The sequence below is a fragment of the Thunnus thynnus genome, chromosome 12, assembly GCF_963924715.1.
Source record: "Thunnus thynnus chromosome 12, fThuThy2.1, whole genome shotgun sequence".
NCBI lineage: Eukaryota > Metazoa > Chordata > Actinopteri > Scombriformes > Scombridae > Thunnus > Thunnus thynnus.
Window position 1 is genome coordinate 29,647,251 of NC_089528.1, and position 25,279 is coordinate 29,672,529.

At 39.3% G+C, this 25,279-nt stretch overlaps 4 protein-coding genes across 4 annotated transcripts; all 4 read left to right on the plus strand.

Annotated features, from left to right (window-relative positions):
- The first annotated feature begins 253 nt into the window (after nt 1-253).
- LOC137194697 (tripartite motif-containing protein 16-like) lies at nt 254-3,127 on the plus strand. The gene has a single exon (XM_067606801.1). It carries the CDS (start codon nt 795-797, stop codon nt 2,469-2,471), a length of 1,677 nt encoding a protein of 558 aa, XP_067462902.1. The 5' UTR covers nt 254-794; the 3' UTR covers nt 2,472-3,127.
- A 137-nt stretch (nt 3,128-3,264) lies between these two features.
- Nucleotides 3,265-11,172, plus strand: LOC137193528 (uncharacterized). The gene is made up of 2 exons (XM_067604738.1): nt 3,265-6,577; nt 8,958-11,172. Exons 1-2 carry the CDS (start codon nt 4,904-4,906, stop codon nt 10,710-10,712), a joined length of 3,429 nt encoding a protein of 1,142 aa, XP_067460839.1. The 5' UTR covers nt 3,265-4,903; the 3' UTR covers nt 10,713-11,172.
- Nucleotides 11,173-12,935: 1,763 nt separating this feature from the next.
- LOC137193529 (uncharacterized) lies at nt 12,936-20,264 on the plus strand. The gene is made up of 2 exons (XM_067604739.1): nt 12,936-15,162; nt 17,870-20,264. The coding sequence occupies exons 1-2, from the start codon at nt 13,483-13,485 to the stop codon at nt 19,613-19,615; spliced, it is 3,426 nt and encodes a 1,141-aa protein (XP_067460840.1). The 5' UTR covers nt 12,936-13,482; the 3' UTR covers nt 19,616-20,264.
- A 931-nt stretch (nt 20,265-21,195) lies between these two features.
- Nucleotides 21,196-23,607, plus strand: LOC137194699 (tripartite motif-containing protein 16-like). Its single transcript, XM_067606803.1, has one exon. The coding sequence runs from the start codon at nt 21,472-21,474 to the stop codon at nt 23,146-23,148; it is 1,677 nt and encodes a 558-aa protein (XP_067462904.1). The 5' UTR covers nt 21,196-21,471; the 3' UTR covers nt 23,149-23,607.
- Nucleotides 23,608-25,279: the final 1,672 nt, after the last annotated feature.

Sequence of the window (25,279 nt, forward strand, 5' to 3'; positions counted from 1 at the left end):
TTTATGATTTTTTTTTTTTTTTACAATGTGTGATTTAACAGTTATCATTAATAGATGATCCTTTAAGTGTTAACAAATCACATAAAGCCAGAGACTCATAGAAATACTTCAATCATCATGAGTTGTGTATTAGTTAAACAATACTTAAGTATGTGATTTGTTCCCTAAAGTACATAAATATTAGAAAAAATAAAGTGTCACCACATTTACTCTTGTAGCTGCACTCATGAGTGAAACCTTTTTTTTTTGCAGTGATCAGTGGAAAACGAGAGGAAGCAGCAACACACATGCGAGAGAAAACTATCACGTTATGTCAAAACAACAATATTATACAGTTAAGGGGCTTGATGGAAAAACTAAGCTGGATTTTAGGAGAATACAAGAATTCAGAGAAACAGGGAGTCATCTGTAGATCTCTCCTAAATTCCCAAGATTACTTTGACACCAGAAAGCAGGTGACCAGTGTTTTCAAATGAGACGTGAGCTTAGTTGTAAGAAAAAAAATGGTTAAACACACAGTATCTCTCTCAAACTGCTCCTCCTCCTGGAATGAATCATAGCTTGATAACTCCTCCCTCTTCTTCCTGCTCTCAAACACAACAAGCTCCAGTCTGTCCACGTATTTCCTTGTTCCCTCCCCTTCAGATCTACAGTTTGAAGATGGGTGTAACCAACATGTAAAAGAGCTGCAGCCTCCATTCACTGCAGAAACACATGCTGTTTAGATCAGAGCGCAAACTAGTTTCACTTCTCAGAAAGTGAAACTCAGACAGTCGTTGTCACTGAGAGGTGAAATGGCGCAGCAAGGAGCTCAGCTGGACGGAGCAAAATTCTGCTGTTCGATCTGTCTGGATCTACTGAAGGATCCGGTGACTATTCCCTGTGGACACAGCTACTGCATGAGCTGTATTAAAGGTTTCTGGGATGAAGAGGATGAGAAGAAAATCTACAGCTGCCCTCAGTGCAGACAGACCTTCACACCGAGGCCTGTCCTGGTGAAAAACACCATGTTAGCAGATTTAATGGAGGAGCTGAAGAAGACTGGACTCCAAGCTTCTCCTGCTGATCACTGCTATGCTGGACCTGAAGATGTGGCCTGTGATTTCTGCACTGGGAGGAAGATGAAAGCTCTTAAGTCCTGTCTGGTGTGTCTCGTCTCTTATTGTGAGAAACACCTTCAGCCTCATTATGGATCTGCTGCATTTGAAAAACACAAGCTGGTCGACCCCTCCAAGAAGCTCCAGGAGAACATCTGCTCTCGTCATGATGAGGTGATGAAGATGTTCTGCCGTACTGATCAGCAGAGTATCTGTTATCTCTGCTCTGTGGAGGAACATAAAGGCCACGACACAGTCTCAGCTGCAGCAGAAAGGACTGAGAGGCAGAGAGAGCTCGAGGTGAGTCGACAAAACATCCAGCAGAGAATCCAGGACAGAGAGAAAGATGTGAAGCTGCTTCAACAGGAGGTGGAGGCCGTCAGTCGCTCTGCTGATAAAGCAGTGGAGGACAGTGAGAAGATCTTCACTGAGCTGATCCGTCTCATCCAGAAAAGAAGCTCTGATGTGAAACAGCAGATCAGATCCCAGCAGGAAACTGAAGTGAGTCGAGTCAAAGAGCTTCAGGAGAAGCTGGAGCAGGAGATCACTGAGCTGAAGAGGAAAGACGCTGAACTGAAGCAGCTCTCACACACAGAGGATCACAACCAGTTTCTACACAACTACCCCTCACTGTCACAACTCAGTGAACCTACAGACTCATCCAGCATCAATATCCGTCCTCTGAGATACTTTGAGGATGTGACAGCAGCTGTGTCAGAGCTCAGAGATCAACTACAGGACATCCTGAGGGAGAAATGGACAAACATCTCACTGACAGGGACTGAAGTGGACGTTTTACTGTCAGAACCAGAACCCAAGACCAGAGCTGAGTTCTTAAAATATTCACGTGAAATCACACTGGATCCAAACACAGCAAATACACGTCTGTTATTATCTGATGGGAACAGAAAAGCAACACTAGAGGATGAAAAACAGTCTTATTCTCGTCACCCAGACAGATTCACTTATCGGTATCAGGTCCTGAGTAGAGAGAGTCTGACTGGACGTTGTTACTGGGAGTTGGAGTGGAGAGGAAGAGGAGTTCATGTAGCAGTCGCATACAAGAATATCAGCAGAGCAGCATGCTCAAATGAATGTGTATTTGGATACAATGACAAATCTTGGGCTTTAGATTGTTCCACTAAAAGTTGTAAATTTTGGTTCAACAAAGTCTCAACTCCCGTCTCAGGTCCTGGTTCCTCCAGAGTAGGAGTGTACCTGGATCACAGAGCAGGTATTCTGTCCTTCTACAGCATCTCTGAAACCATGACTCTCCTCCACAGAGTCCAGACCACATTCACTCAGCCTCTCTATGCTGGACTTTTGCTTTACTACTCTGTCGGGAACACTGCTGAGTTCTGCAAACTCAAATAGACAGAAGTCATTTAAGGGACAGTCGGTTAAATTCTGAGTGAATTCTTAAAATGATTTTGTCTCTGTCATTGTTGCTGAGAGCTCGTTGCTGCAGTGTTTCTGCACAGAGATCAGCTGTCAGTCAAACATTATGGTCAACTTTGACATCTTCTCATCTGTTGTTATGTAAATATTTGAGTTTCTTTAGTTGCTGCTCTTTCTTGTGTCGGTTTCACCATGGAGGCTTTCACTGATCATGATGATTTGGTTTTAACTTGAATTATTGTGATAATAATCAATAAGGACATCATTTATTATGTTGTTGTACATAGCTGACATTCTGGGTTAAACTAACTAATTGTGTGGATGAAGTGAATCTGAACATGAAATCATTGAACAAGAGTCATTTAACAGACTTTACTGATTGGATGCGTGAACAATCTGAAGCTTTATATCATCAATAAAGTTGTTTTATTTCAAGATTGAACAAAGTATTTTCTTCTGTCTTCATCTCAGGATCTCATTCAAAGCTTCTGGAGAAAATGTGAAACTAATATGAGAGTTTATTTGAGGCAGTTTTCCTCCTGAAACACCACAAAGTACAGAGTTCATGTTCAGAGCAGAAGAACGTTTGTCAGTCAGTCTCTGTACTTTCAGCTTTCTTTACTAAAACAGCTTCATCACAGAGAAATGAGCAGAGTTTTCTATCACTTGTTGCTTTTAACAAACCGAGATTTTATTTGTGCATTTAGTCAATAAAGAGGATTTGTTACACAGGCTTAAAAAAACTGGAAAAAAATAGTTTTAAAAAATCAATTTGGTCAAATTTGGGTGTGAAGATGTTTTGTTGAGTCGTGACGAACATAAAACAACATCTATGTGTAATTGTGAACTTGAGGTCATTTCATTAATGTTGAAGTTGATTTTCATGAAGATGAAAGTTCAGAATGAGGCTGTCATGTTGGTTCAGTGTTTAGCTCTGTCACCTCACAGTCAGACGCTTCTGGGTTGTAAAGTTTGAATCCAGACTTGATTCAAACTTCTTGTGACTCATTTTGTTCGGGGTTTAATCTCTCAATCCACAAAACTGCCTGCTGTGCTGAAGACTTTCTGTTATTGATGCTTAACTGACAACAAAGAAATGCATCTAAAACTGTCATGATTAGTGTTTCTGACAACTGTGATTGATTTATTGCACCATCACAGGTAAAGTTACTCCACCTTTTCTTGTCCAGAAGTCATTTAGGAATCATTTCATCATAATGATAATTACATTAAAAACTGCTTTCAATCTCATCAGAATCAACATCAAGAGAACTTGACATGTTCATTCTAGTTTTAAGCCGTTAAGAGTTCAGAAAACCGAATATTTGAACAACAGCAGATGAAACATGTTTAAACTCTATCAGGTCCAGTCATGAAATAATTAAATCATAAAATAAATAAATCATTCTTTACATCTGGTTTCAAGTTTTTCCATGTTGGTCAATCAGATTTCATGAAGTCTAAAGTCTCAAATCTCAAAGTTTTATTTATAACCTGAAGACTCATGTGAACAATATTTGTAAACTGGAAAATCTTCCATCTACATTTGGATGTTCTCACAGAACAGATGTTATATAGAAGCTTTTTTTAAAAATGATATCAAACTTGTAGTCAGATGCAAACATCAGCATGTTAACATATAACTCGTCTTCATGCTACATTTACAAGCTGGCAACACCAGACGAATGTATAACACATGATCACGTTGCATCATACATTCATTTTATACCCACAGTAACTGAGTTTAAATTCAATTCTGTAAATAGATTTTAAATTGTTCATTTAATTTTAGTCCTACTTTGTTTATTTCATTATTATTATTATAACCTTACTCTTGTTATATTTTTATTCTTCTATGTTGTGTTTGTGGGAGCAACAATCTTTGTATTTTTACATTCTTGGCTAATAAACAGATTCTGATTCTGATTTATATTCTTTCATATTTGCTGGTAAATCAGTTCATGTATGAAGTAACTGTGATTTAACAGTTATCATTAATAGATGATCCTTTAAGTGTTAACTAATCACATAAAGCCATAGAGACTCATAGAAATACTATACAGGTGACCAGTGTTTTCAAATGAGACGTGAGCTTCGTTGTAAGAAAAAAAAAAAAAAGGGTTAAACACACAGTATCTCTCTCAAACTGCTCCTCCTCCTGGAATGAATCATAGCTTGATAACTCCTCCCTCTTCTTCCTGCTCTCAAACACAACAAGCTCCAGTATGTCCACGTATTTCCTTGTTCCCTCCCCTTCAGATCTACAGTTTGAAGATGGGTGTAACCAACATGTAAAAGAGCTGCAGCCTCCATTCACTGCAGAAACACATGCTGTTTAGATCAGAGCGCAAACTAGTTTCACTTCTCAGAAAGTGAAACTCAGACAGTCGTTGTCACTGAGAGGTGAAATGGCGCAGCAAGGAGCTCAGCTGGACGGAGCAAAGTTCTGCTGTTCGATCTGTCTGGATCTACTGAAGGATCCGGTGGCTATTCCCTGTGGACACAGCTACTGCATGAGCTGTATTAAAGGTTTCTGGGATGAAGAGGATGAGAAGAAAATCTACAGCTGCCCTCAGTGCAGACAGACCTTCACACCGAGGCCTGTCCTGGTGAAAAACACCATGTTAGCAGATTTAATGGAGGAGCTGAAGAAGACTGGACTCCAAGCTGCTCCTGCTGATCACTGCTATGCTGGACCTGAAGATGTGGCCTGTGATGTCTGCACTGGGAGGAAGCTGAAAGCCCTCAAGTCCTGTCTGGTGTGTCTGATATCTTACTGTAAAAATCACCTCCAGCCTCACTATGAATTGCCTGCTTTTGAAAAACACAAGCTGGTCGACCCCTCCAAGAAGCTCCAGGAGAACATCTGCTCTCGTCATGATGAGGTGATGAAGATTTTCTGCCGTACTGATCAGCAGAGTATCTGTTATCTCTGCTCTCTGGATGAACATAAAGGCCACGACACAGTCTCAGCTGCAGCAGAAAGGACTGAGAGGCAGAGAGAGCTCGAGGTGAGTCGACAAAACATCCAGCAGAGAATCCAGGACAGAGAGAAAGATGTGAAGCAGCTTCAACAGGAGGTGGAGGCCGTCAGTCGCTCTGCTGATAAAGCAGTGGAGGACAGTGAGAAGATCTTCACTGAGCTGATCCGTCTCATCCAGAAAAGAAGCTCTGATGTGAAGCAGCAGATCAGATCCCAGCAGGAAACTGAAGTGAGTCGAGTCAAAGAGCTTCAGGAGAAGCTGGAGCAGGAGATCACTGAGCTGAAGAGGAAAGACGCTGAACTGAAGCAGCTCTCACACACAGAGGATCACAACCAGTTTCTACACAACTACCCCTCACTGTCACAACTCAGTGAACCTACAGACTCATCCAGCATCAATATCCGTCCTCTGAGATACTTTGAGGATGTGACAGCAGCTGTGTCAGAGCTCAACGATCAACTACAGGACATCCTGAGGGAGAAATGGACAAACATCTCACTGACAGTGACTGAAGTGGACGTTTTACTGTCAGAACCAGAACCCAAGACCAGAGCTGAGTTCTTAAAATATTCATGTGATATCACATTGGATCCAAACACAGCACACACATATGTGTTATTATCTGAGGGGAACAGAAAAGCAACATTAAAGAAAGAAAAACAGTCTTATTCTAGTCACCCAGACAGATTCACTGTATGGCGTCAGGTCCTGAGTAGAGAGAGTCTGACTGGACGTTGTTACTGGGAGGTGGAGTGGAGAGGAGGAGGAGTTTGTGTAGCAGTCGCATACAAGAATATCAGCAGAGCAGGAGACTCAAATGAATGTATATTTGGACGCAATGTCAAATCTTGGTCTTTAAATTGTGACACTGACAGTTATACATTTTGGTTCAACAATGTCTCAACTCCCGTCTCAGGTCCTGGTTCCTCCAGAGTAGGAGTGTACCTGGATCACAGAGCAGGTATTCTGTCCTTCTACAGCATCTCTGAGACCATGACTCTCCTCCACAGAGTCCAGACCACATTCACTCAGCCTCTCTATGCTGGACTACGTTTTTACTACACTTTCGGGAACACTGCTGAGTTCTGCAAACTCAAATAGACAGAAGTCATTTAAGGGACAGTCGGTTAAATTCTTAAAGTTAATTCTTAAAATGATTTTGTCTCTGTCATTGTTGCTGAGAGCTCGTTGCTGCAGTGTTTCTGCACAGAGATCAGCTGTCAATCAAACATTATGGTCAACTTTGACATCTTCTCATCTGTTGTTATGTAAATATTTGAGTTTCTTTAGTTGCTGCTCTTTCTTGTGTCTGTTTCACCATGGAGGCTTTCACTGATCATGATGATTTTGTTTTATACACAAACTTGCATTTCTCAACTCTGCTCTTGTTTCTCTTCCACTTCATCAGTCTGAACAGAGAAAGAACCACAACTTCCTTTATCAATAGATATTTTACTCTCACGACTTTGTAAATCTGTCAAGAAATTTACATTCACATTGATACATTTGGTCATGTACAAATCAGGTATTATAAAGTATTATAATACTTGAATTATTGTGATAATAATCAATAAGGAGATCATTTATTATGTTGTTGTACATAGCTGACATTCTGGGTTAAACTAACTGATTGTGTGGATGAAGTGAATCTGAACATGAAATCATTGAACAAGAGTCATTTAACAGACTTTACTGATTGGATGTGTGAACAATCTGAAGCTTTATATCATAAATAAAGTTGTTTTATTTCAAGATTGAACAAAGTAATTTCTTCTGTCTTCATCCAGACTTGATTCAAACTTCTTGTGACTCATTTTGTTCGGGGTTTAATCTCTCAATCCACAAAACTGCCTGCTGTGCTGAAGACTTTCTGTTATTGATGCTTAACTGACAACAAAGAAATGCATCTAAAACTGTCATGATTAGTGTTTCTGACAACTGTGATTGATTTATTGCACCATCACAGGTAAAGTTACTCCACCTTTTCTAGTCCAGAAGTCATTTAGGAATCATTTCATCATAATGATAATTACATTAAAAACTGCTTTCAATCTCATCAGAATCAATATCAAGAGAACTTGACATGTTCATTCTAGTTTTAAGCCGTTAAGAGTTCAGAAAACCGAATATTTGAACAACAGCAGATGAAACATGTTTAAACTCTATCAGGTCCAGTCATGAAATAATTAAATCATAAAATAAATAAATCATTCTTTACATCTGGTTTCAAGTTTTTCCATGTTGGTCAATCAGATTTCATGAAGTCTAAAGTCTCAAATCTCAAAGTTTTATTTACAACCTGAAGACTCATGTGAACAATATTCGTAAACTGGAAAATCTTCCATCTACATTTGGATGTTCTCACAGAACAGATGTTATATAGAAGCTTTTTTTAAAAATGATATCAAACTTGTAGTCAGATGCAAACATCAGCATGTTAACATATAACTCGTCTTCATGCTACATTTACAAGCTGGCAACACCAGACGAATGTATAACACATGATCACGTTGCATCATACATTCATTTTATACCCACAGTAACTGAGTTTAAATTCAATTCTGTAAATAGATTTTAAATTGTTTATTTAATTTTAGTCCTACTTTGTTTATTTCATTATTATTATTATAACCTTACTCTTGTTATATTTTTATTCTTATGTGTTATGTTTGTGGGAGCAACAATCTTTGTATTTTTACATTCTTGGCTAATAAACAGATTCTGATTCTGATTTATATTCTTTCATATTTGCTGGTAAATCAGTTCATGTATGAAGTAAGTGTGATTTAACAGTTATCATTAATAGATGATCCTTTAAGTGTTAACTAATCACATAAAGCCATAGAGACTCATAGAAATACTTCAATCATCATGAGTTGTGTATTAGTTAAACAATACTTAAGTATGTGATTTGTTCCCTAAAGTACATAAATATTAGAAAAAATAAAGTGTCACCACATTTACTCTTGTAGCTGCACTCATGACTGAAACTTTTTTTTTTGCAGTGATCAGTGGAAAAGGAGAGGAAGCAGCAACACACATGCGAGAGAAAACTATCACGTTATGTCAAAACAACAATATTATACAGTTAAGGGGCTTGATGGAAAAACTCAGCTGGATTTTAGGAGAATACAAGAATTCAGAGAAACAGGGAGTCATCTGTAGATCTCTCCTAAATTCCCAAGATTACTTTGACACCAGAAAGCAGGTGACCAGTGTTTTCAAATGAGACGTGAGCTTCGTTGTAAGAAAAAAAAGGGTTAAACACACAGTATCTCTCTCAAACTGCTCCTCCTCCTGGAATGAATCATAGCTTGATAACTCCTCCCTCTTCTTCCTGCTCTCAAACACAACAAGCTCCAGTCTGTCCACATATTTCCTTGTTCCCTCCCCTTCAGATCTACAGTTTGAAGATGGGTGTAACCAACATGTAAAAGAGCTGCAGCCTCCATTCACTGCAGAAACACATGCTGTTTAGATCAGAGCTCAAACTAGTTTCACTTCTCAGAAAGTGAAACTCAGACAGTCGTTGTCACTGAGAGGTGAAATGGCGCAGCAAGGAGCTCAGCTGGACGGAGCAAAGTTCTGCTGTTCGATCTGTCTGGATCTACTGAAGGATCCGGTGACTATTCCCTGTGGACACAGCTACTGCATGAGCTGTATTAAAGGTTTCTGGGATGAAGAGGATGAGAAGAAAATCTACAGCTGCCCTCAGTGCAGACAGACCTTCACACCGAAGCCTGTCCTGGTGAAAAACACCTTGGTAGCAGATTTAATGGAGGAGCTGAAGAAGACTGGACTCCAAGCTGCTCCTGCTGATCACTGCAATGCTGGACCTGAAGATGTAGCCTGTGATTTCTGCACTGGGAGGAAGATGAAAGCCATCAAGTCCTGTCTGGTGTGTCTCGTCTCTTACTGTGAGAAACACCTCCAACCTCACTACAATGTCGGTCAATTCAAAAAACACAAGCTGGTCGACCCCTCCAAGAAGCTCCAGGAGAACATCTGCTCTCGTCATGATGAGGTGATGAAGATATTCTGCCGTACTGATCAGCAGAGTATCTGTTATCTCTGCTCTCTGGATGAACATAAAGGTCACGACACAGTCTCAGCTGCAGCAGAAAGGACTGAGAGGCAGAGAGAGCTCGAGGTGAGTCGACAAAACATCCAGCAGAGAATCCAGGACAGAGAGGAAGATGTGAAGCTGCTTCAACAGGAGGTGGAGGCCGTCAGTCGCTCTGCTGATAAAGCAGTGGAGGACAGTGAGAAGATCTTCACTGAGCTGATCAGTCTCATCCAGAAAAGAAGCTCTGATGTGAAGCAGCAGATCAGATCCCAGCAGGAAACTGAAGTGAGTCGAGTCAAAGAGCTTCAGGAGAAGCTGGAGCAGGAGATCACTGAGCTGAAGAGGAAAGACGCTGAACTGAAGCAGCTCTCACACACAGAGGATCACAACCAGTTTCTACACAACTACCCCTCACTGTCACAACTCAGTGAACCTACAGACTCATCCAGCATCAATATCCGTCCTCTGAGATACTTTGAGGATGTGACAGCAGCTGTGTCAGAGCTCAGAGATCAACTACAGGACATCCTGAGGGAGAAATGGACAAACATCTCACTGAGAGTGACTGAAGTGGACGTTTTACTGTCAGAACCAGAACCCAAGACCAGAGCTGAGTTCTTAAAATATTCACGTGAAATCACACTGGATCCAAACACAGCAAACACACATCTGTTATTATCTCAGAGGAACAGAAAAGCAACATCCATGAGTCAACAACAGTCTTATTCTAGTCACCCAGACAGATTCACTGGATGGTGTTATCACGTCCTGAGTAGAGAGAGTCTGACTGGACGTTGTTACTGGGAGGTGGAGTGGAGAGGAGAAGGAGTTTATGTAGCAGTCGCATACAAGAATATCAGCAGAGCAGGAGACACAAATGAATGTGGATTTGGATGCAATGACAAATCTTGGGCTTTATATTGTGACACTAACAGTTATACATTTTGGTTCAACAATGTCTCAACTCCTGTCTCAGGTCCTGGTTCCTCCAGAGTAGGAGTGTACCTGGATCACAGAGCAGGTATTCTGTCCTTCTACAGCGTCTCTAAAACCATGACTCTCCTCCACAGAGTCCAGACCACATTCACTCAGCCTCTCTATGCTGGACTACGTCTTTATTATTCATTTGCTTACGGGGTCACTGCTGAGTTCTGCAAACTCAAATAGACAGAAGTCATTTAAGGGACAGTCGGTTAAATTCTGTGTTAATTCTTAAAATGATTTTGTCTCTGTCATTGTTGCTGAGAGCTTGTTGCTGCAGTGTTTCTGCACAGAGATCAGCTGTCAATCAAACATTATGGTCAACTTTGACATCTTGTCATCTGTTGTTATGTAAATATTTCAGTTTCTTTAGTTGCTGCTCTTTCTTGTGTCTGTTTCACCATGGAGGCTTTCACTGATCATGATGATTTTGTTTTTAAGTTGAACTATTGTGATAATAATCAATAAGGAGATCATTTATTATGTTGTTGTACATAGCTGACATTCTGGGTTAAACTAACTGATTGTGTGGATGAAGTGAATCTGAACATGAAATCATTGAACAAGAGTCATTTAACAGACTTTACTGATTGGATGTGTGAACAATCTGAAGCTTTATATCATCAATAAAGTTGTTTTATTTCAAGATTGAACAAAGTATTTTCTTCTGTCTTCATCTCAGGATCTCATTCAAAGCTTGTGGAGAAAATGTGAAACTAATATGAGAGTTTATTTGAGGCAGTTTTCCTCCTGAAACACCACAAAGTACAGAGTTCATGTTCAGTGCAGAAGAACGTTTGTCAGTCAGTCTCTGTACTTTCAGCTTTCTTCACTAAAACAGCTTCATCACAGAGAAATGAGCAGAGTTTTCTATCACTTGTTGCTTTTAACAAACTGAGATTTTATTTGTGCATTTAGTCAATAAAGAGGATTTGTTACACAGGCCTAAAAAAACTGGAAAAAAATATTTTTAAAAAAATGAATTTGGTCAAATTTGGGTGTGAAGATGTTTTGTTGAGTCGTGACGAACATAAAACAACATCTATGTGTAATTGTGAACTTGAGGTCATTTCATTAATGTTGAAGTTGATTTTCATGAAGATGAAAGTTCAGAATGAGGCTGTCATGTTGGTTCAGTGTTTAGCTCTGTCACCTCACAGTCAGACGCTTCTGGGTTGTAAAGTTTGAATCCAGACTTGATTCAAACTTCTTGTGACTCATTTTGTTCGGGGTTTAATCTCTCAATCCACAAAACTGCCTGCTGTGCTGAAGACTTTCTGTTATTGATGCTTAACTGACAACAAAGAAATGCATCTAAAACTGTCATGATTAGTGTTTCTGACAACTGTGATTGATTTATTGCACCATCACAGGTAAAGTTACTCCACCTTTTCTAGTCCAGAAGTCATTTAGGAATCATTTCATCATAATGATAATTACATTAAAAACTGCTTTTAATCTCATCAGAATCAACATCGAGAGAACTTGACATGTTCATTCTAGTTTTAAGCCGTTAAGAGTTCAGAAAACAGAATATTTGAACAACAGCAGATGAAACATGTTTAAACTCTATCAGGTCCAGTCATGAAATAATTAAATCATAAAATACATAAATCATTCTTTACATCTGGTTTCAAGTTTTTCCATGTCGGTCAATCAGATTTCATGAAGTCTAAAGTCTCAAATCTCAAAGTTTTATTTACAACCTGAAGACTCATGTGAACAATATTTTTAAACTGGAAAATCTTCCATCTACATTTGGATGTTCTCACAGAACAGATGTTATATAGAAGCTTTTTTTAAAAATGATATCAAACTTGTAGTCAGATGCAAACATCAGCATGTTAACATATAACTCGTCTTCATGCTACATTTACAAGCTGGCAACACCAGACGAATGTATAACACATGATCACGTTGCATCATACATTCATTTTATATCCACAGTAACTGAGTTTCAATTCAATTCTGTAAATAGATTTTAAATCGTTCATTTAATTTTCATCCTACTTTGTTTATTTCATTATTATTATTATAACCTTACTCTTGTTATATTTTTATTCTTCTGTGTTGTGTTTGTGGGAGCAACAATCTTTGTATTTTTACATTCTTGGTTAATAAACAGATTCTGATTCTGATTTATATTCTTTCATATTTGCTGATAAATCAGTTCATGTATGAAGTAACTATGATTTAACAGTTATCATTAATAGATGATCCTTTAAGTGTTAACTAATCACATAAAGCCTTAGAGACTCATAGAAATACTTCAATCATCATGAGTTGTGTATTAGTTAAACAATACTTAAGTATGTGATTTGTTCCCTAAAGTACATAAATATTAGAAAAAATAAAGTGTCACCACATTTACTCTTGTAGCTGCACTCATGACTGAAACTTTTTTTTTTTTGCAGTGATCAGTGGAAAACGAGAGGAAGCAGCAACACACATGCGAGAGAAAACTATCACGTTATGTCAAAACAACAATATTATACAGTTAAGGGGCTTGATGGAAAAACTCAGCTGGATTTTAGGAGAATACAAGAATTCAGAGAAACAGGGAGTCATCTGTAGATCTCTCCTAAATTCCCAAGATTACTTTGACACCAGAAAGCAGGTGACCAGTGTTTTCAAATGAGACGTGAGCTTAGTTGTAAGAAAAAAAAGGTTTAAACACACAGTATCTCTCTCAAACTGCTCCTCCTCCTGGAATGAATCATAGCTTGATAAGTCCTCCCTCTTCTTCCTGCTCTCAAACACAACAAGCTCCAGTCTGTCCACATATTTCCTTGTTCCCTCCCCTTCAGATCTACAGTTTGAAGATGGGTGTGACCAACCTGTAAAAGAGCTGCAGCCTCCATTCACTGCAGAAACACATGCTGTTTAGATCAAAGGTCAAACTAATTCAACGTCTACGGAAGTGAAACTCAGACAGTCGTTGTCACTGAGAGGTGAAATGGCGCAGCAAGGAGCTCAGCTGGACGGAGCAAAATTCTGCTGTTCGATCTGTCTGGATCTACTGAAGGATCCGGTGGCTATTCCCTGTGGACACAGCTACTGCATGAGCTGTATTAAAGGTTTCTGGGATGAAGAGGATGAGAAGAAAATCTACAGCTGCCCTCAGTGCAGACAGACCTTCACACCGAGGCCTGTCCTGGTGAAAAACACCATGTTAGCAGATTTAGTAGAGGAGCTGAAGAAGACTGGACTCCAAGCTGCTCCTGCTGATCACTGCTATGCTGGACCTGAAGATGTGGCCTGTGATTTCTGCACTGGGAGGAAGATGAAAGCTCTCAAGTCCTGTCTGGTGTGTCTTGTCTCTTACTGTGAGAAACACCTCCAACCTCACTACAATGTCGGTCAATTCAAAAAACACAAGCTGGTCGACCCCTCCAAGAAGCTCCAGGAGAACATCTGCTCTCGTCATGATGAGGTGATGAAGATGTTCTGCCGTACTGATCAGCAGAGTATCTGTTATCTCTGCTCTGTGGATGAACATAAAGGCCACGACACAGTCTCAGCTGCAGCAGAAAGGACTGAGAGGCAGAGAGAGCTCGAGGTGAGTCGACAAAACATCCAGCAGAGAATCCAGGACAGAGAGAAAGATGTGAAGCTGCTTCAACAGGAGGTGGAGGCCGTCAGTCGCTCTGCTGATAAAGCAGTGGAGGACAGTGAGAAGATCTTCACTGAGCTGATCCGTCTCATCCAGAAAAGAAGCTCTGATGTGAAGCAGCAGATCAGATCCCAGCAGGAAACTGAAGTGAGTCGAGTCAAAGATCTTCAGGAGAAGCTGGAGCAGGAGATCACTGAGCTGAAGAGGAAAGACGCTGAACTGAAGCAGCTCTCACACACAGAGGATCACAACCAGTTTCTACACAACTACCCCTCACTGTCACAACTCAGTGAACCTACAGACTCATCCAGCATCAATATCCGTCCTCTGAGATACTTTGAGGATGTGACAGCAGCTGTGTCAGAGCTCAGAGATCAACTACAGGACATCCTGAGGGAGAAATGGACAAACATCTCACTGACAGTGACTGAAGTGGACGTTTTACTGTCAGAACCAGAACCCAAGACCAGAGCTGAGTTCTTAAAATATTCATGTGAAATCACACTGGATCCAAACACAGCAAATACAAAGGTGTTATTATCTGATGGGAACAGAAGAGCAACATTAAAGACAGAACAACAGTCTTATTCTAGTCACCCAGACAGATTCACTGATTATTGTCAGGTCCTGAGTAGAGAGAGTCTGACTGGACGTTGTTACTGGGAGGTGGAGTGGAGAGGAACAGGGGTTGATGTAGCAGTCACATACAAGAATATCAGCAGAGCAGGAGGCTCGAAGGAATGTGGATTTGGACGCAATGACAAATCTTGGTCTTTATATTGTGACACTAACAATTATAGATTTTGGTTCAACGATGTCTCAACTCCCGTCTCAGGTCCTGGTTCCTCCAGAGTAGGAGTGTACCTGGATCACAGAGCAGGTATTCTGTCCTTCTACAGCGTCTCTGAAACCATGACTCTCCTCCACAGAGTCCAGACCACATTCACTCAGCCTCTCTATGCTGGACTACGTCTTTATTATTTTTTCTCTTACGGGGTCACTGCTGAGTTCTGCAAACTCAAATAGACAGAAGTCATTTAAGGGACAGTCGGTTAAATTCTGAGTTAATTCTTAAAATGATTTTGTCTCTGTCATTGTTGCTGAGAGCTCGTTGCTGCAGTGTTTCTGCACAGAGATCAGCTGTCAATCAAACATTATGGTCAACTTTGACATCTTCTCATCTGTTGTTATGTAAATATTTGAGTTTCTTTAGTTGCTGCTCTTTCTTGTGTCTGTTTCACCATGGAGGCTTTCACTGATCATGATGATTTGGTTTTAACTTGAAATATTGTGATAATAATCAATAAGGAGATCATTTATGATGTTGTTGTACATAGCTGACATTCTGGGTTAAACTAACTGATTGTGTGGATGAAGTGAATCTGAACATGAAATCATTGATCAAGAGTCATTTAACAGACTTTATTGATTGGATGTGTGAACAATCTGAAGCTTTATATCATCAATAAAGTTGTTTTATTTCAAGATTGAACAAAGTATTTTCTTCTGTCTTCATCTCAGGATCTCATTCAAAGCTTGTGGAGAAAATGTGAAACTAATATGAGAGTTTATTTGAGGCAGTTTTCCTCCTGAAACACCACAAAGTACAGAGTTCATGTTCAGAGCAGAAGAACGTTTGTCAGTCAGTCTCTGTACTTTCAGCTTTCTTCTCTAAAACAGCTTCATCACAGAGAAATGAGCAGAGTTTTCTATCACTTGTTGCTTTTAACAAACTGAGATTGTATTTGTGCATTTAGTCAATGAAGAGGATTTGTTACACAGGCCTAAAAAAAACTGGAAAAAAATAGTTTTAAAAAATCAATTTGGTCAAATTTGGGTGTGAAGATGTTTTGTTGAGTCGTGACGAACATAAAACAACATCTATGTGTAATTGTGAACTTGAGGTCTTTTCATTAATGTTGAAGTTGATTTTCATGAAGATGAAAGTTCAGAATGAGGCTGTCATGTTGGTTCAGTGTTTAGCTCTGTCACCTCACAGTCAGACGCTTCTGGGTTGTAAAGTTTGAATCCAGACTTGATTCAAACTTCTTGTGACTCATTTTGTTCGGGGTTTAATCTCTCAATCCACAAAACTGCCTGCTGTGCTGAAGACTTTCTGTTATTGATGCTTAACTGACAACAAAGAAATGCATCTAAAACTGTCATGATTAGTGTTTCTGACAACTGTGATTGATTTATTGCACCATCACAGGTAAAGTTACTCCACCTTTTCTAGTCCAGAAGTCATTTAGGAATCATTTCATCATAATGATAATTACATTAAAAACTGCTTTCAATCTCATCAGAATCAACATCAAGAGAACTTGACATGTTCATTCTAGTTTTAAGCCGTTAAGAGTTCAGAAAACTGAATATTTGAACAACAGCAGATGAAACATGTTTAAACTCTATCAGGTCCAGTCATGAAATAATTAAATCATAAAATAAATAAATCATTCTTTACATCTGGTTTCATGTTTTTCCATGTTGGTCAATCAGATTTCATGAAGTCTAAAGTCTCAAATCTCAAAGTTTTATTTACAACCTGAAGACTCATGTGAACAATATTTGTAAACTGGAAAATCTTCCATCTACATTTGGATGTTCTCACAGAACAGATGTTATATAGAAGCTTTTTTTAAAAATGATATCAAACTTGTAGTCAGATGCAAACATCAGCATGTTAACATATAACTCGTCTTCATGCTACATTTACAAGCTGGCAACACCAGACGAATGTATAACACATGATTACGTTGCATCATACATTCATTTTATACCCACAGTAACTGAGTTTAAATTCAATTCTGTAAATAGATTTTAAATTGTTCATTTAATTTTAGTGCTACTTTGTTTATTTCATTATTATTATTATAACCTTACTCTTGTTATATTTTTATTCTTCTGTGTTGCGTTTGTGGGAGCAACAATCTTTGTATTTTTACATTCTTGGCTAATAAACAGATTCTGATTCTGATTTATATTCTTTCATATTTGCTGGTAAATCAGTTCATGTATGAAGTAACTGTGATTTAACAGTTATCATTAATAGATGATCCTTTAAGTGTTAACTAATCACATAAAGCCATAGAGACTCATAGAAATACTTCAATCATCATGAGTTGTGTATTAGTTAAACAATACTTAAGTATGTGATTTGTTCCCTAAAGTACATAAATATTAGAAAAAATAAAGTGTCACCACATTTACTCTTGTAGCTGCACTCATGAGTGAAACTTTTTTTTTTTTTGCAGTGATCAGTGGAAAACGAGAGGAAGCAGCAACACACATGCAAGAGAAAACTATCACGTTATGTCAAAACAACAATATTATACAGTTAAGGGGCTTGATGGAAAAACTCAGCTGGATTTTAGGAGAATACAAGAATTCAGAGAAACAGGGAGTCATCTGTAGATCTCTCCTAAATTCCCAAGATTACTTTGACACCAGAAAGCAGGTGACCAGTGTTTTCAAGTGAGACGTGAGCTTCGTTGTAAGAAAACAAAGGGTTAAACACACAGTAGTATCTCTCTCAAACTGCTCCTCCTCCTGGAATGAATCATAGCTTGATAACTCCTCCCTCTTCTTCCTGCTCTCAAACACAACAAGCTCCAGTCTGTCCACATATTTCCTTGTTCCCTCCCCTTCAGATCTACAGTTTGAAGATGGGTGTAACCAACATGTAAAAGAGCTGCAGCCTCCATTCACTGCAGAATCACATGCTGTTTAGATCAAAGGTCAAACTAGTTCAACGTCTAAGGAAGTGAAACTCAGACAGTTGTCACTGAGAGGTGAAATGGCGCAGCAAGGAGCTCAGCTGGACGGAGCAAAATTCTGCTGTTCAATCTGTTTGGATCTACTGAAGGATCCGGTGACTATTCCCTGTGGACACAGCTACTGCATGAGCTGTATTAAAGGTTTCTGGGATGAAGAGGATGAGAAGAAAATCTACAGCTGCCCTCAGTGCAGACAGACCTTCACACCGAGGCCTGTCCTGGTGAAAAACACCATGTTAGCAGATTTAATGGAGGAGCTGAAGAAGACTGGACTCCAAGCTGCTCCTGCTGATCACTGCTATGCTGGACCTGAAGATGTGGCCTGTGATTTCTGCACTGGGAGGAAGATGAAAGCTCTTAAGTCCTGTCTGGTATGTCTCGCCTCTTATTGTGAGAAACACCTTCAGCCTCACTATGATGTAGCTCCATTAAAGAAACACAAGCTGGTCGACCCCTCCAAGAAGCTCCAGGAGAACATCTGCTCTCGTCATGATGAGGTGATGAAGATATTCTGCCGTACTGATCAGCAGAGTATCTGTTATCTCTGCTCTGTGGATGAACATAAAGGTCACGACACAGTCTCAGCTGCAGCAGAAAGGACTGAGAGGCAGAGAGAGCTCGAGGTGAGTCGACAAAACATCCAGCAGAGAATCCAGGACAGAGAGAAAGATGTGAAGCTGCTTCAACAGGAGGTGGAGGCCGTCAGTCGCTCTGCTGATAAAGCAGTGGAGGACAGTGAGAAGATCTTCACTGAGCTGATCCGTCTCATCCAGAAAAGAAGCTCTGATGTGAAGCAGCAGATCAGATCCCAGCAGGAAACTGAAGTGAGTCGAGTCAAAGAGCTTCAGGAGAAGCTGGAGCAGGAGATCACTGAGCTGAAGAGGAATGACGCTGAACTGAAGAAGCTCTCACACACAGAGGATCACAACCAGTTTCTACACAACTACCCCTCACTGTCACAACTCAGCGAACCTACAGACTCATCCAGCATCAATATCCGTCCTCTGAGATACTTTGAGGATGTGACAGCAGCTGTGTCAGAGCTCAGAGATCAACTACAGGACATCCTGAGGGAGAAATGGACAAACATCTCACTGACAGTGACTGAAGTGAAGGTTTTACTGTCAGAACCAGAACCCAAGACCAGAGCTGAGTTCTTAAAATATTCACGTGAAATCACACTGGATCCAAACACAGCACACACACAGCTGTTATTATCTGAGGGGAACAGAAAAGCAACATCCATGAGTCAAAAACAGTCTTATTCTAGTCATCCAGACAGATTCACTGATTGGTATCAGGTCCTGAGTAGAGAGAGTCTGACTGGATGTTGTTACTGGGAGGTGGAGTTGAGAGGATTTGGAGGAGTTGATGTAGCAGTCACATACAAGAATATCAGCAGAGCAGGAGAGTCAAATGAATGTGTATTTGGACGCAATGACAAATCTTGGGCTTTATGTTATGACACTAACAGTTATAAATTTTGCTTCAACAAAGTCTCAACTCTCGTCTCAGGTCCTCGTTCCTCCAGAGTAGGAGTGTACCTGGATCACAGAGCAGGTATTCTGTCCTTCTACAGCATCTCTGAAACCATGACTCTCCTCCACAGAGTCCAGACCACATTCACTCAGCCTCTCTATGCTGGACTATGTCTTGACTACTCTGTCGGGGACACTGCTGAGTTCTGCAAACTCAAATAGACAGAAGTCATTTAAGGGACAGTCGGTTAAATTCTGAGTTAATTCTTAAAATGATTTTGTCTCTGTCATTGTTGCTGAGAGCTCGTTGCTGCAGTGTTTCTGCACAGAGATCAGCTGTCAATCAAACATTATGGTCAACTTTGACATCTTCTCAACTGTTGTTATGTAAATATTTGAGTTTCTTTAGTTGCTGCTCTTTCTTGTGTCTGTTTCACCATGGAGGCTTTCACTGATCATGATGATTTTGTTTTATACACAAACTTGCATTTCTCAACTCTGCTCTTGTTTCTCTTCCACTTCATCAGTCTGAACAGAGAAAGAACCACAACTTCCTTTATCAATAGATATTTTACTCTCACCACTTTGTAAATCTGTCAAGAAATTTACATTCACATTGATGCATTTGGTCATGTACAAATCAGGTATTATAAATTATTATAAAACTTGAATTATTGTGATAATAATCAATAAGGAGATCATTTATGATGTTGTTGTACATAGCTGACATTCTGGGTTAAACTAACTGATTGTGTGGATGAAGTGAATCTGAACATGAAATCATTGAACAAGAGTCATTTAACAGACTTTACTGATTGGATGTGTGAACAATCTGAAGCTTTATATCATCAATAAAGTTGTTTTATTTCAAGATTGAACAAAGTATTTTCTTCTGTCTTCATCTCAGGATCTCATTCAAAGCTTCTGGAGAAAATGTGAAACTAATATGAGAGTTTATTTGAGGCAGTTTTCCTCCTGAAACACCTTCATGTTACATTTACAAGCTGGCAACACCAGACGAATGTATAACACATGATCACGTTGCATCATACATTCATTTTATACCCACAGTAACTGAGTTTAAATTCAATTCTGTAAATAGATTTTAAATTGTTCGTTTAATTTTAGTCCTACTTTGTTTATTTCATTATTATTATTATAACCTTACTCTTGTTATATTTTTATTCTTCTATGTTGCGTTTGTGGGAGCAACAATCTTTGTATTTTTACATTCTTGGCTAATAAACAGATTCTGATTCTGATTTATATTCTTTCATATTTGCTGGTAAATCAGTTGATGTATGAAGTAACTGTGATTTAACAGTTATCATTAATAGATGATCCTTTAAGTGTTAACTAATCACATAAAGCCATAGAGACTCATAGAAATACTTCAATCATCATGAGTTGTGTATTAGTTAAACAATACTTAAGTATGTGATTTGTTCCCTAAAGTACATAAATATTAGAAAAAATAAAGTGTCACCACAGTTACTCTTGTAGCTGCACTCATGAGTGAAACTTTCTTTTTTTTTGCAGTGATCAGTGGAAAACGAGAGGAAGCAGCAACACACATGCGAGAGAAAACTATCACGTTGTGTCAAAACAACAATATTATACAGTTAAGGGGCTTGATGGAAAAACTCAGCTGGATTTTAGGAGAATACAAGAATTCAGAGAAACAGGGAGTCATCTGTAGATCTCTCCTAAATTCCCAAGATTACTTTGACACCAGAAAGCAGGTGACCAGTGTTTTCAAATGAGACATGTTCGTTGTAAGAAAAAAAAGGGTTAAACACACAGTATCTCTCTCAAACTGCTCCTCCTCCTGGAATGAATCATAGCTTGATAACTCCTCCCTCTTCTTCCTGCTCTCAAACACAACAAGCTCCAGTCTGTCCACGTATTTCCTTGTTCCCTCCCCTTCAGATCTACAGTTTGAAGATGGGTGTAACCAACATGTAAAAGAGCTGCAGCCTCCATTCACTGTAGAAACACATGCTGTTTAGATCAGAGCGCAAACTAGTTTCACTTCTCAGAAAGTGAAACTCAGACAGTCGTTGTCACTGAGAGGTGAAATGGCGCAGCAAAGAGCTCAGCTGGACGGAGCAAAGTTCTGCTGTTCGATCTGTCTGGATCTACTGAAGGATCCGGTGGCTATTCCCTGTGGACACAGCTACTGCATGAGCTGTATTAAAGGTTTCTGGGATGAAGAGGATGAGAAGAAAATCCACAGCTGCCCTCAGTGCAGACAGACCTTCACACCGAGGCCTGTCCTAGTGAAAAACACCATGTTAGCAGATTTAATGGAGGAGCTGAAGAAGACTGGACTCCAAGCTGCTCCTGTTGATCACTGCTATACTGGACCTGAAGATGTAGCCTGTGATGTCTGCACTGGGAGGAAGATGAAAGCTCTTAAGTCCTGTCTGGTGTGTCTCGCCTCTTATTGTGAGAAACACCTACAACCTCATTATGATGCAGCTCCATTAAAGAAACACAAGCTGGTCGACCCCTCCAAGAAGCTCCAGGAGAACATCTGCTCTCGTCATGATGAGGTGATGAAGATGTTCTGCCGTACTGATCAGCAGAGTATCTGTTATCTCTGCTCTGTGGATGAACATAAAGGCCACGACACAGTCTCAGCTGTGGCAGAAAGGACTGAGAGGCAGAGAGAGCTCGAGGTGAGTCGACAAAACATCCAGCAGAGAATCCAGGACAGACAGAAAGATGTGAAGCTGCTTCAACAGGAGGTGGAGGCCGTCAGTCGCTCTGCTGATAAAGCAGTGGAGGACAGTGAGAAGATCTTCACTGAGCTGATCCGTCTCATCCAGAAAAGAAGCTCTGATGTGAAGCAGCAGATCAGATCCCAGCAGGAAACTGAAGTGAGTCGAGTCAAAGAGCTTCAGGAGAAGCTGGAGCAGGAGATCACTGAGCTGAAGAGGAAAGACGCTGAACTGAAGCAGCTCTCACACATAGAGGATCACAACCAGTTTCTACACAACTACCCCTCACTGTCACAACTCAGTGAACCTACAAACTCATCCAGCATCAATATCCGTCCTCTGAGCTACTTTGAGGATGTGACAGCAGCTGTGTCAGAGCTCAGAGATCAACTACAGGACATCCTGAGGGAGAAATGGACAAACATCTCACTGACAGGGACTGAAGTGGACGTTTTACTGTCAGAACCAGAACCCAAGACCAGAGCTGGATTCTTAAAATATTCACGTGAAATCACACTGGATCCAAACACAGCAAACACACGTCTGTTATTATCTGAGGGGAACAGAAAAGCAACATCCATGAGTCAACAACAGTCTTATTCTAGTCACCCAGACAGATTCACTCTATATTGTCAGGTCCTGAGTAGAGAGAGTCTGACTGGACGTTGTTACTGGGAGGTGGAGTGGAGTGGAACAGGAGTTTATGTAGCAGTCACATACAAGAATATCAGCAGAGCAGGATACTCAGATGAATGTCTATTTGGACACAATTACAAATCTTGGGCTTTAGATTGTTCCACTAACAGTTATAAATTTAGGTTCAACAAAGTCTCAACTCTCGTCTCAGGTCCTGGTTCCTCCAGAGTAGGAGTGTACCTGGATCACAGTGCAGGTATTCTGTCCTTCTACAGCGTCTCTGAAACCATGACTCTCCTCCACAGTGTCCAGACCACATTCACTCAGCCTCTCTATGCTGGACTATGTCTTTACTCCTCTTTTGGGGTCACTGCTGAGTTCTGCAAACTCAAATAGACAGAAGTCATTTAAGGGACAGTCGGTTAAATTCTGAGTTAATTCTTAAAATGATTTTGTCTCTGTCATTGTTGCTGAGAGCTCGTTGCTGCAGTGTTTCTGCACAGAGATCAGCTGTCAATCAAACATTATGGTCAACTTTGACATCTTCTCATCTGTTGTTATGTAAATATTTGAGTTTCTTTAGTTGCTGCTCTTTCTTGTGTCTGTTTCACCATGGAGGCTTTCACTGATCATGATGATTTGGTTTTAACTTGAATTATTGTGATAATAATCAATAAGGAGATCATTTATTATGTTGTTGTACATAGCTGACATTCTGGGTTAAACTAACTGATTGTGTGGATGAAGTGAATCTGAACATGAAATCATTGAACAAGAGTCATTTAACAGACTTTACTGATTGGATGTGTGAACAATCTGAAGCTTTATATCATCAATAAAGTTGTTTTATTTCAAGATTGAACAAAGTATTTTCTTCTGTCTTCATCTCAGGATCTCATTCAAAGCTTCTGGAGAAAATGTGAAACTAATATGAGAGTTTATTTGAGGCACTTTTCCTCCTGAAACACCACAAAGTACAGAGTTCATGTTCAGAGCAGAAGAACGTTTGTCAGTCAGTCTCTGTACTTTCAGCTTTCTTCACTAAAACAGCTTCATCACAGAGAAATGAGCAGAGTTTTCTATCACTTGTTGCTTTTAACAAACTGAGATTTTATCTGTGCATTTAGTCAATAAAGAGGATTTGTTACACAGGCCTAAAAAAAACTGGAAAAAATAGTTTTAAAAAATCAATTTGGTCAAATTTGGGTGTGAAGATGTTTTGTTGAGTCGTGACGAACATAAAACAACATCTATGTGTAATTGCGAACTTGAGGTCATTTCATTAATGTTGAAGTTGATTTTCATGAAGATGAAAGTTCAGAATGAGGCTGTCATGTTGGTTCAGTGTTTAGCTCTGTCACCTCACAGTCAGACGCTTCTGGGTTGTAAAGTTTGAATCCAGACTTGATTCAAACTTCTTGTGACTCATTTTGTTCGGGGTTTAATCTCTCAATCCACAAAACTGCCTGCTGTGCTGAAGACTTTCTGTTATTGATGCTTAACTGACAACAAAGAAATGCATCTAAAACTGTCATGATTAGTGTTTCTGACAACTGTGATTGATTTATTGCACCATCACAGGTAAAGTTACTCCACCTTTTCTAGTCCAGAAGTCATTTAGGAATCATTTCATCATAATGATAATTACATTAAAAACTGCTTTCAATCTCATCAGAATCAACATCAAGAGAACTTGACATGTTCATTCTAGTTTTAAGCCATTAAGAGTTCAGAAAACTGAATATTTGAACAACAGCAGATGAAACATGTTTAAACTCTATCAGGTCCAGTCATGAAATAATTAAATCATAAAATAAATAAATCATTCTTTACATCTGGTTTCAAGTTTTTCCATGTCGGTCAATCAGATTTCATGAAGTCTAAAGTCTCAAATCTCAAAGTTTTATTTACAACCTGAAGACTCATGTGAACAATATTTGTAAACTGGAAAATCTTCCGTCTACATTTGGATGTTCTCACAAAACAGATGTTATATAGAAGCTTTTTTTAAAAATGATATCAAACTTGTAGTCAGATGCAAACATCAGCATGTTAACATATAACTCATCTTCATGCTACATTTACAAGCTGGCAACACCAGACGAATGTATAACACATGATCACATTGCATCATACATTCATTTTATACCCACAATAACTGAGTTTAAATTCAATTCTGTAAATAGATTTTAAATTGTTCGTTTAATTTTAGTCCTACTTTGTTTATTTCATTATTATTATTATAACCTTACTCTTGTTATATTTTTATTCTTCTGTGTTGTGTTTGTGGGAGCAACAATCTTTGTATTTTTACATTCTTGGCTAATAAACAGATTCTGATTCTGATTCATATTCTTTCATATTTGCTGGTAAATCAGTTCATGTATGAAGTAACTGTGATTTAACAGTTATCATTAATAGATGATCCTTTAAGTGTTAACTAATCACATAAAGCCATAGAGACTCATAGAAATACTTCAATCATCATGAGTTGTGTATTAGTTAAACAATACTTAAGTATGTGATT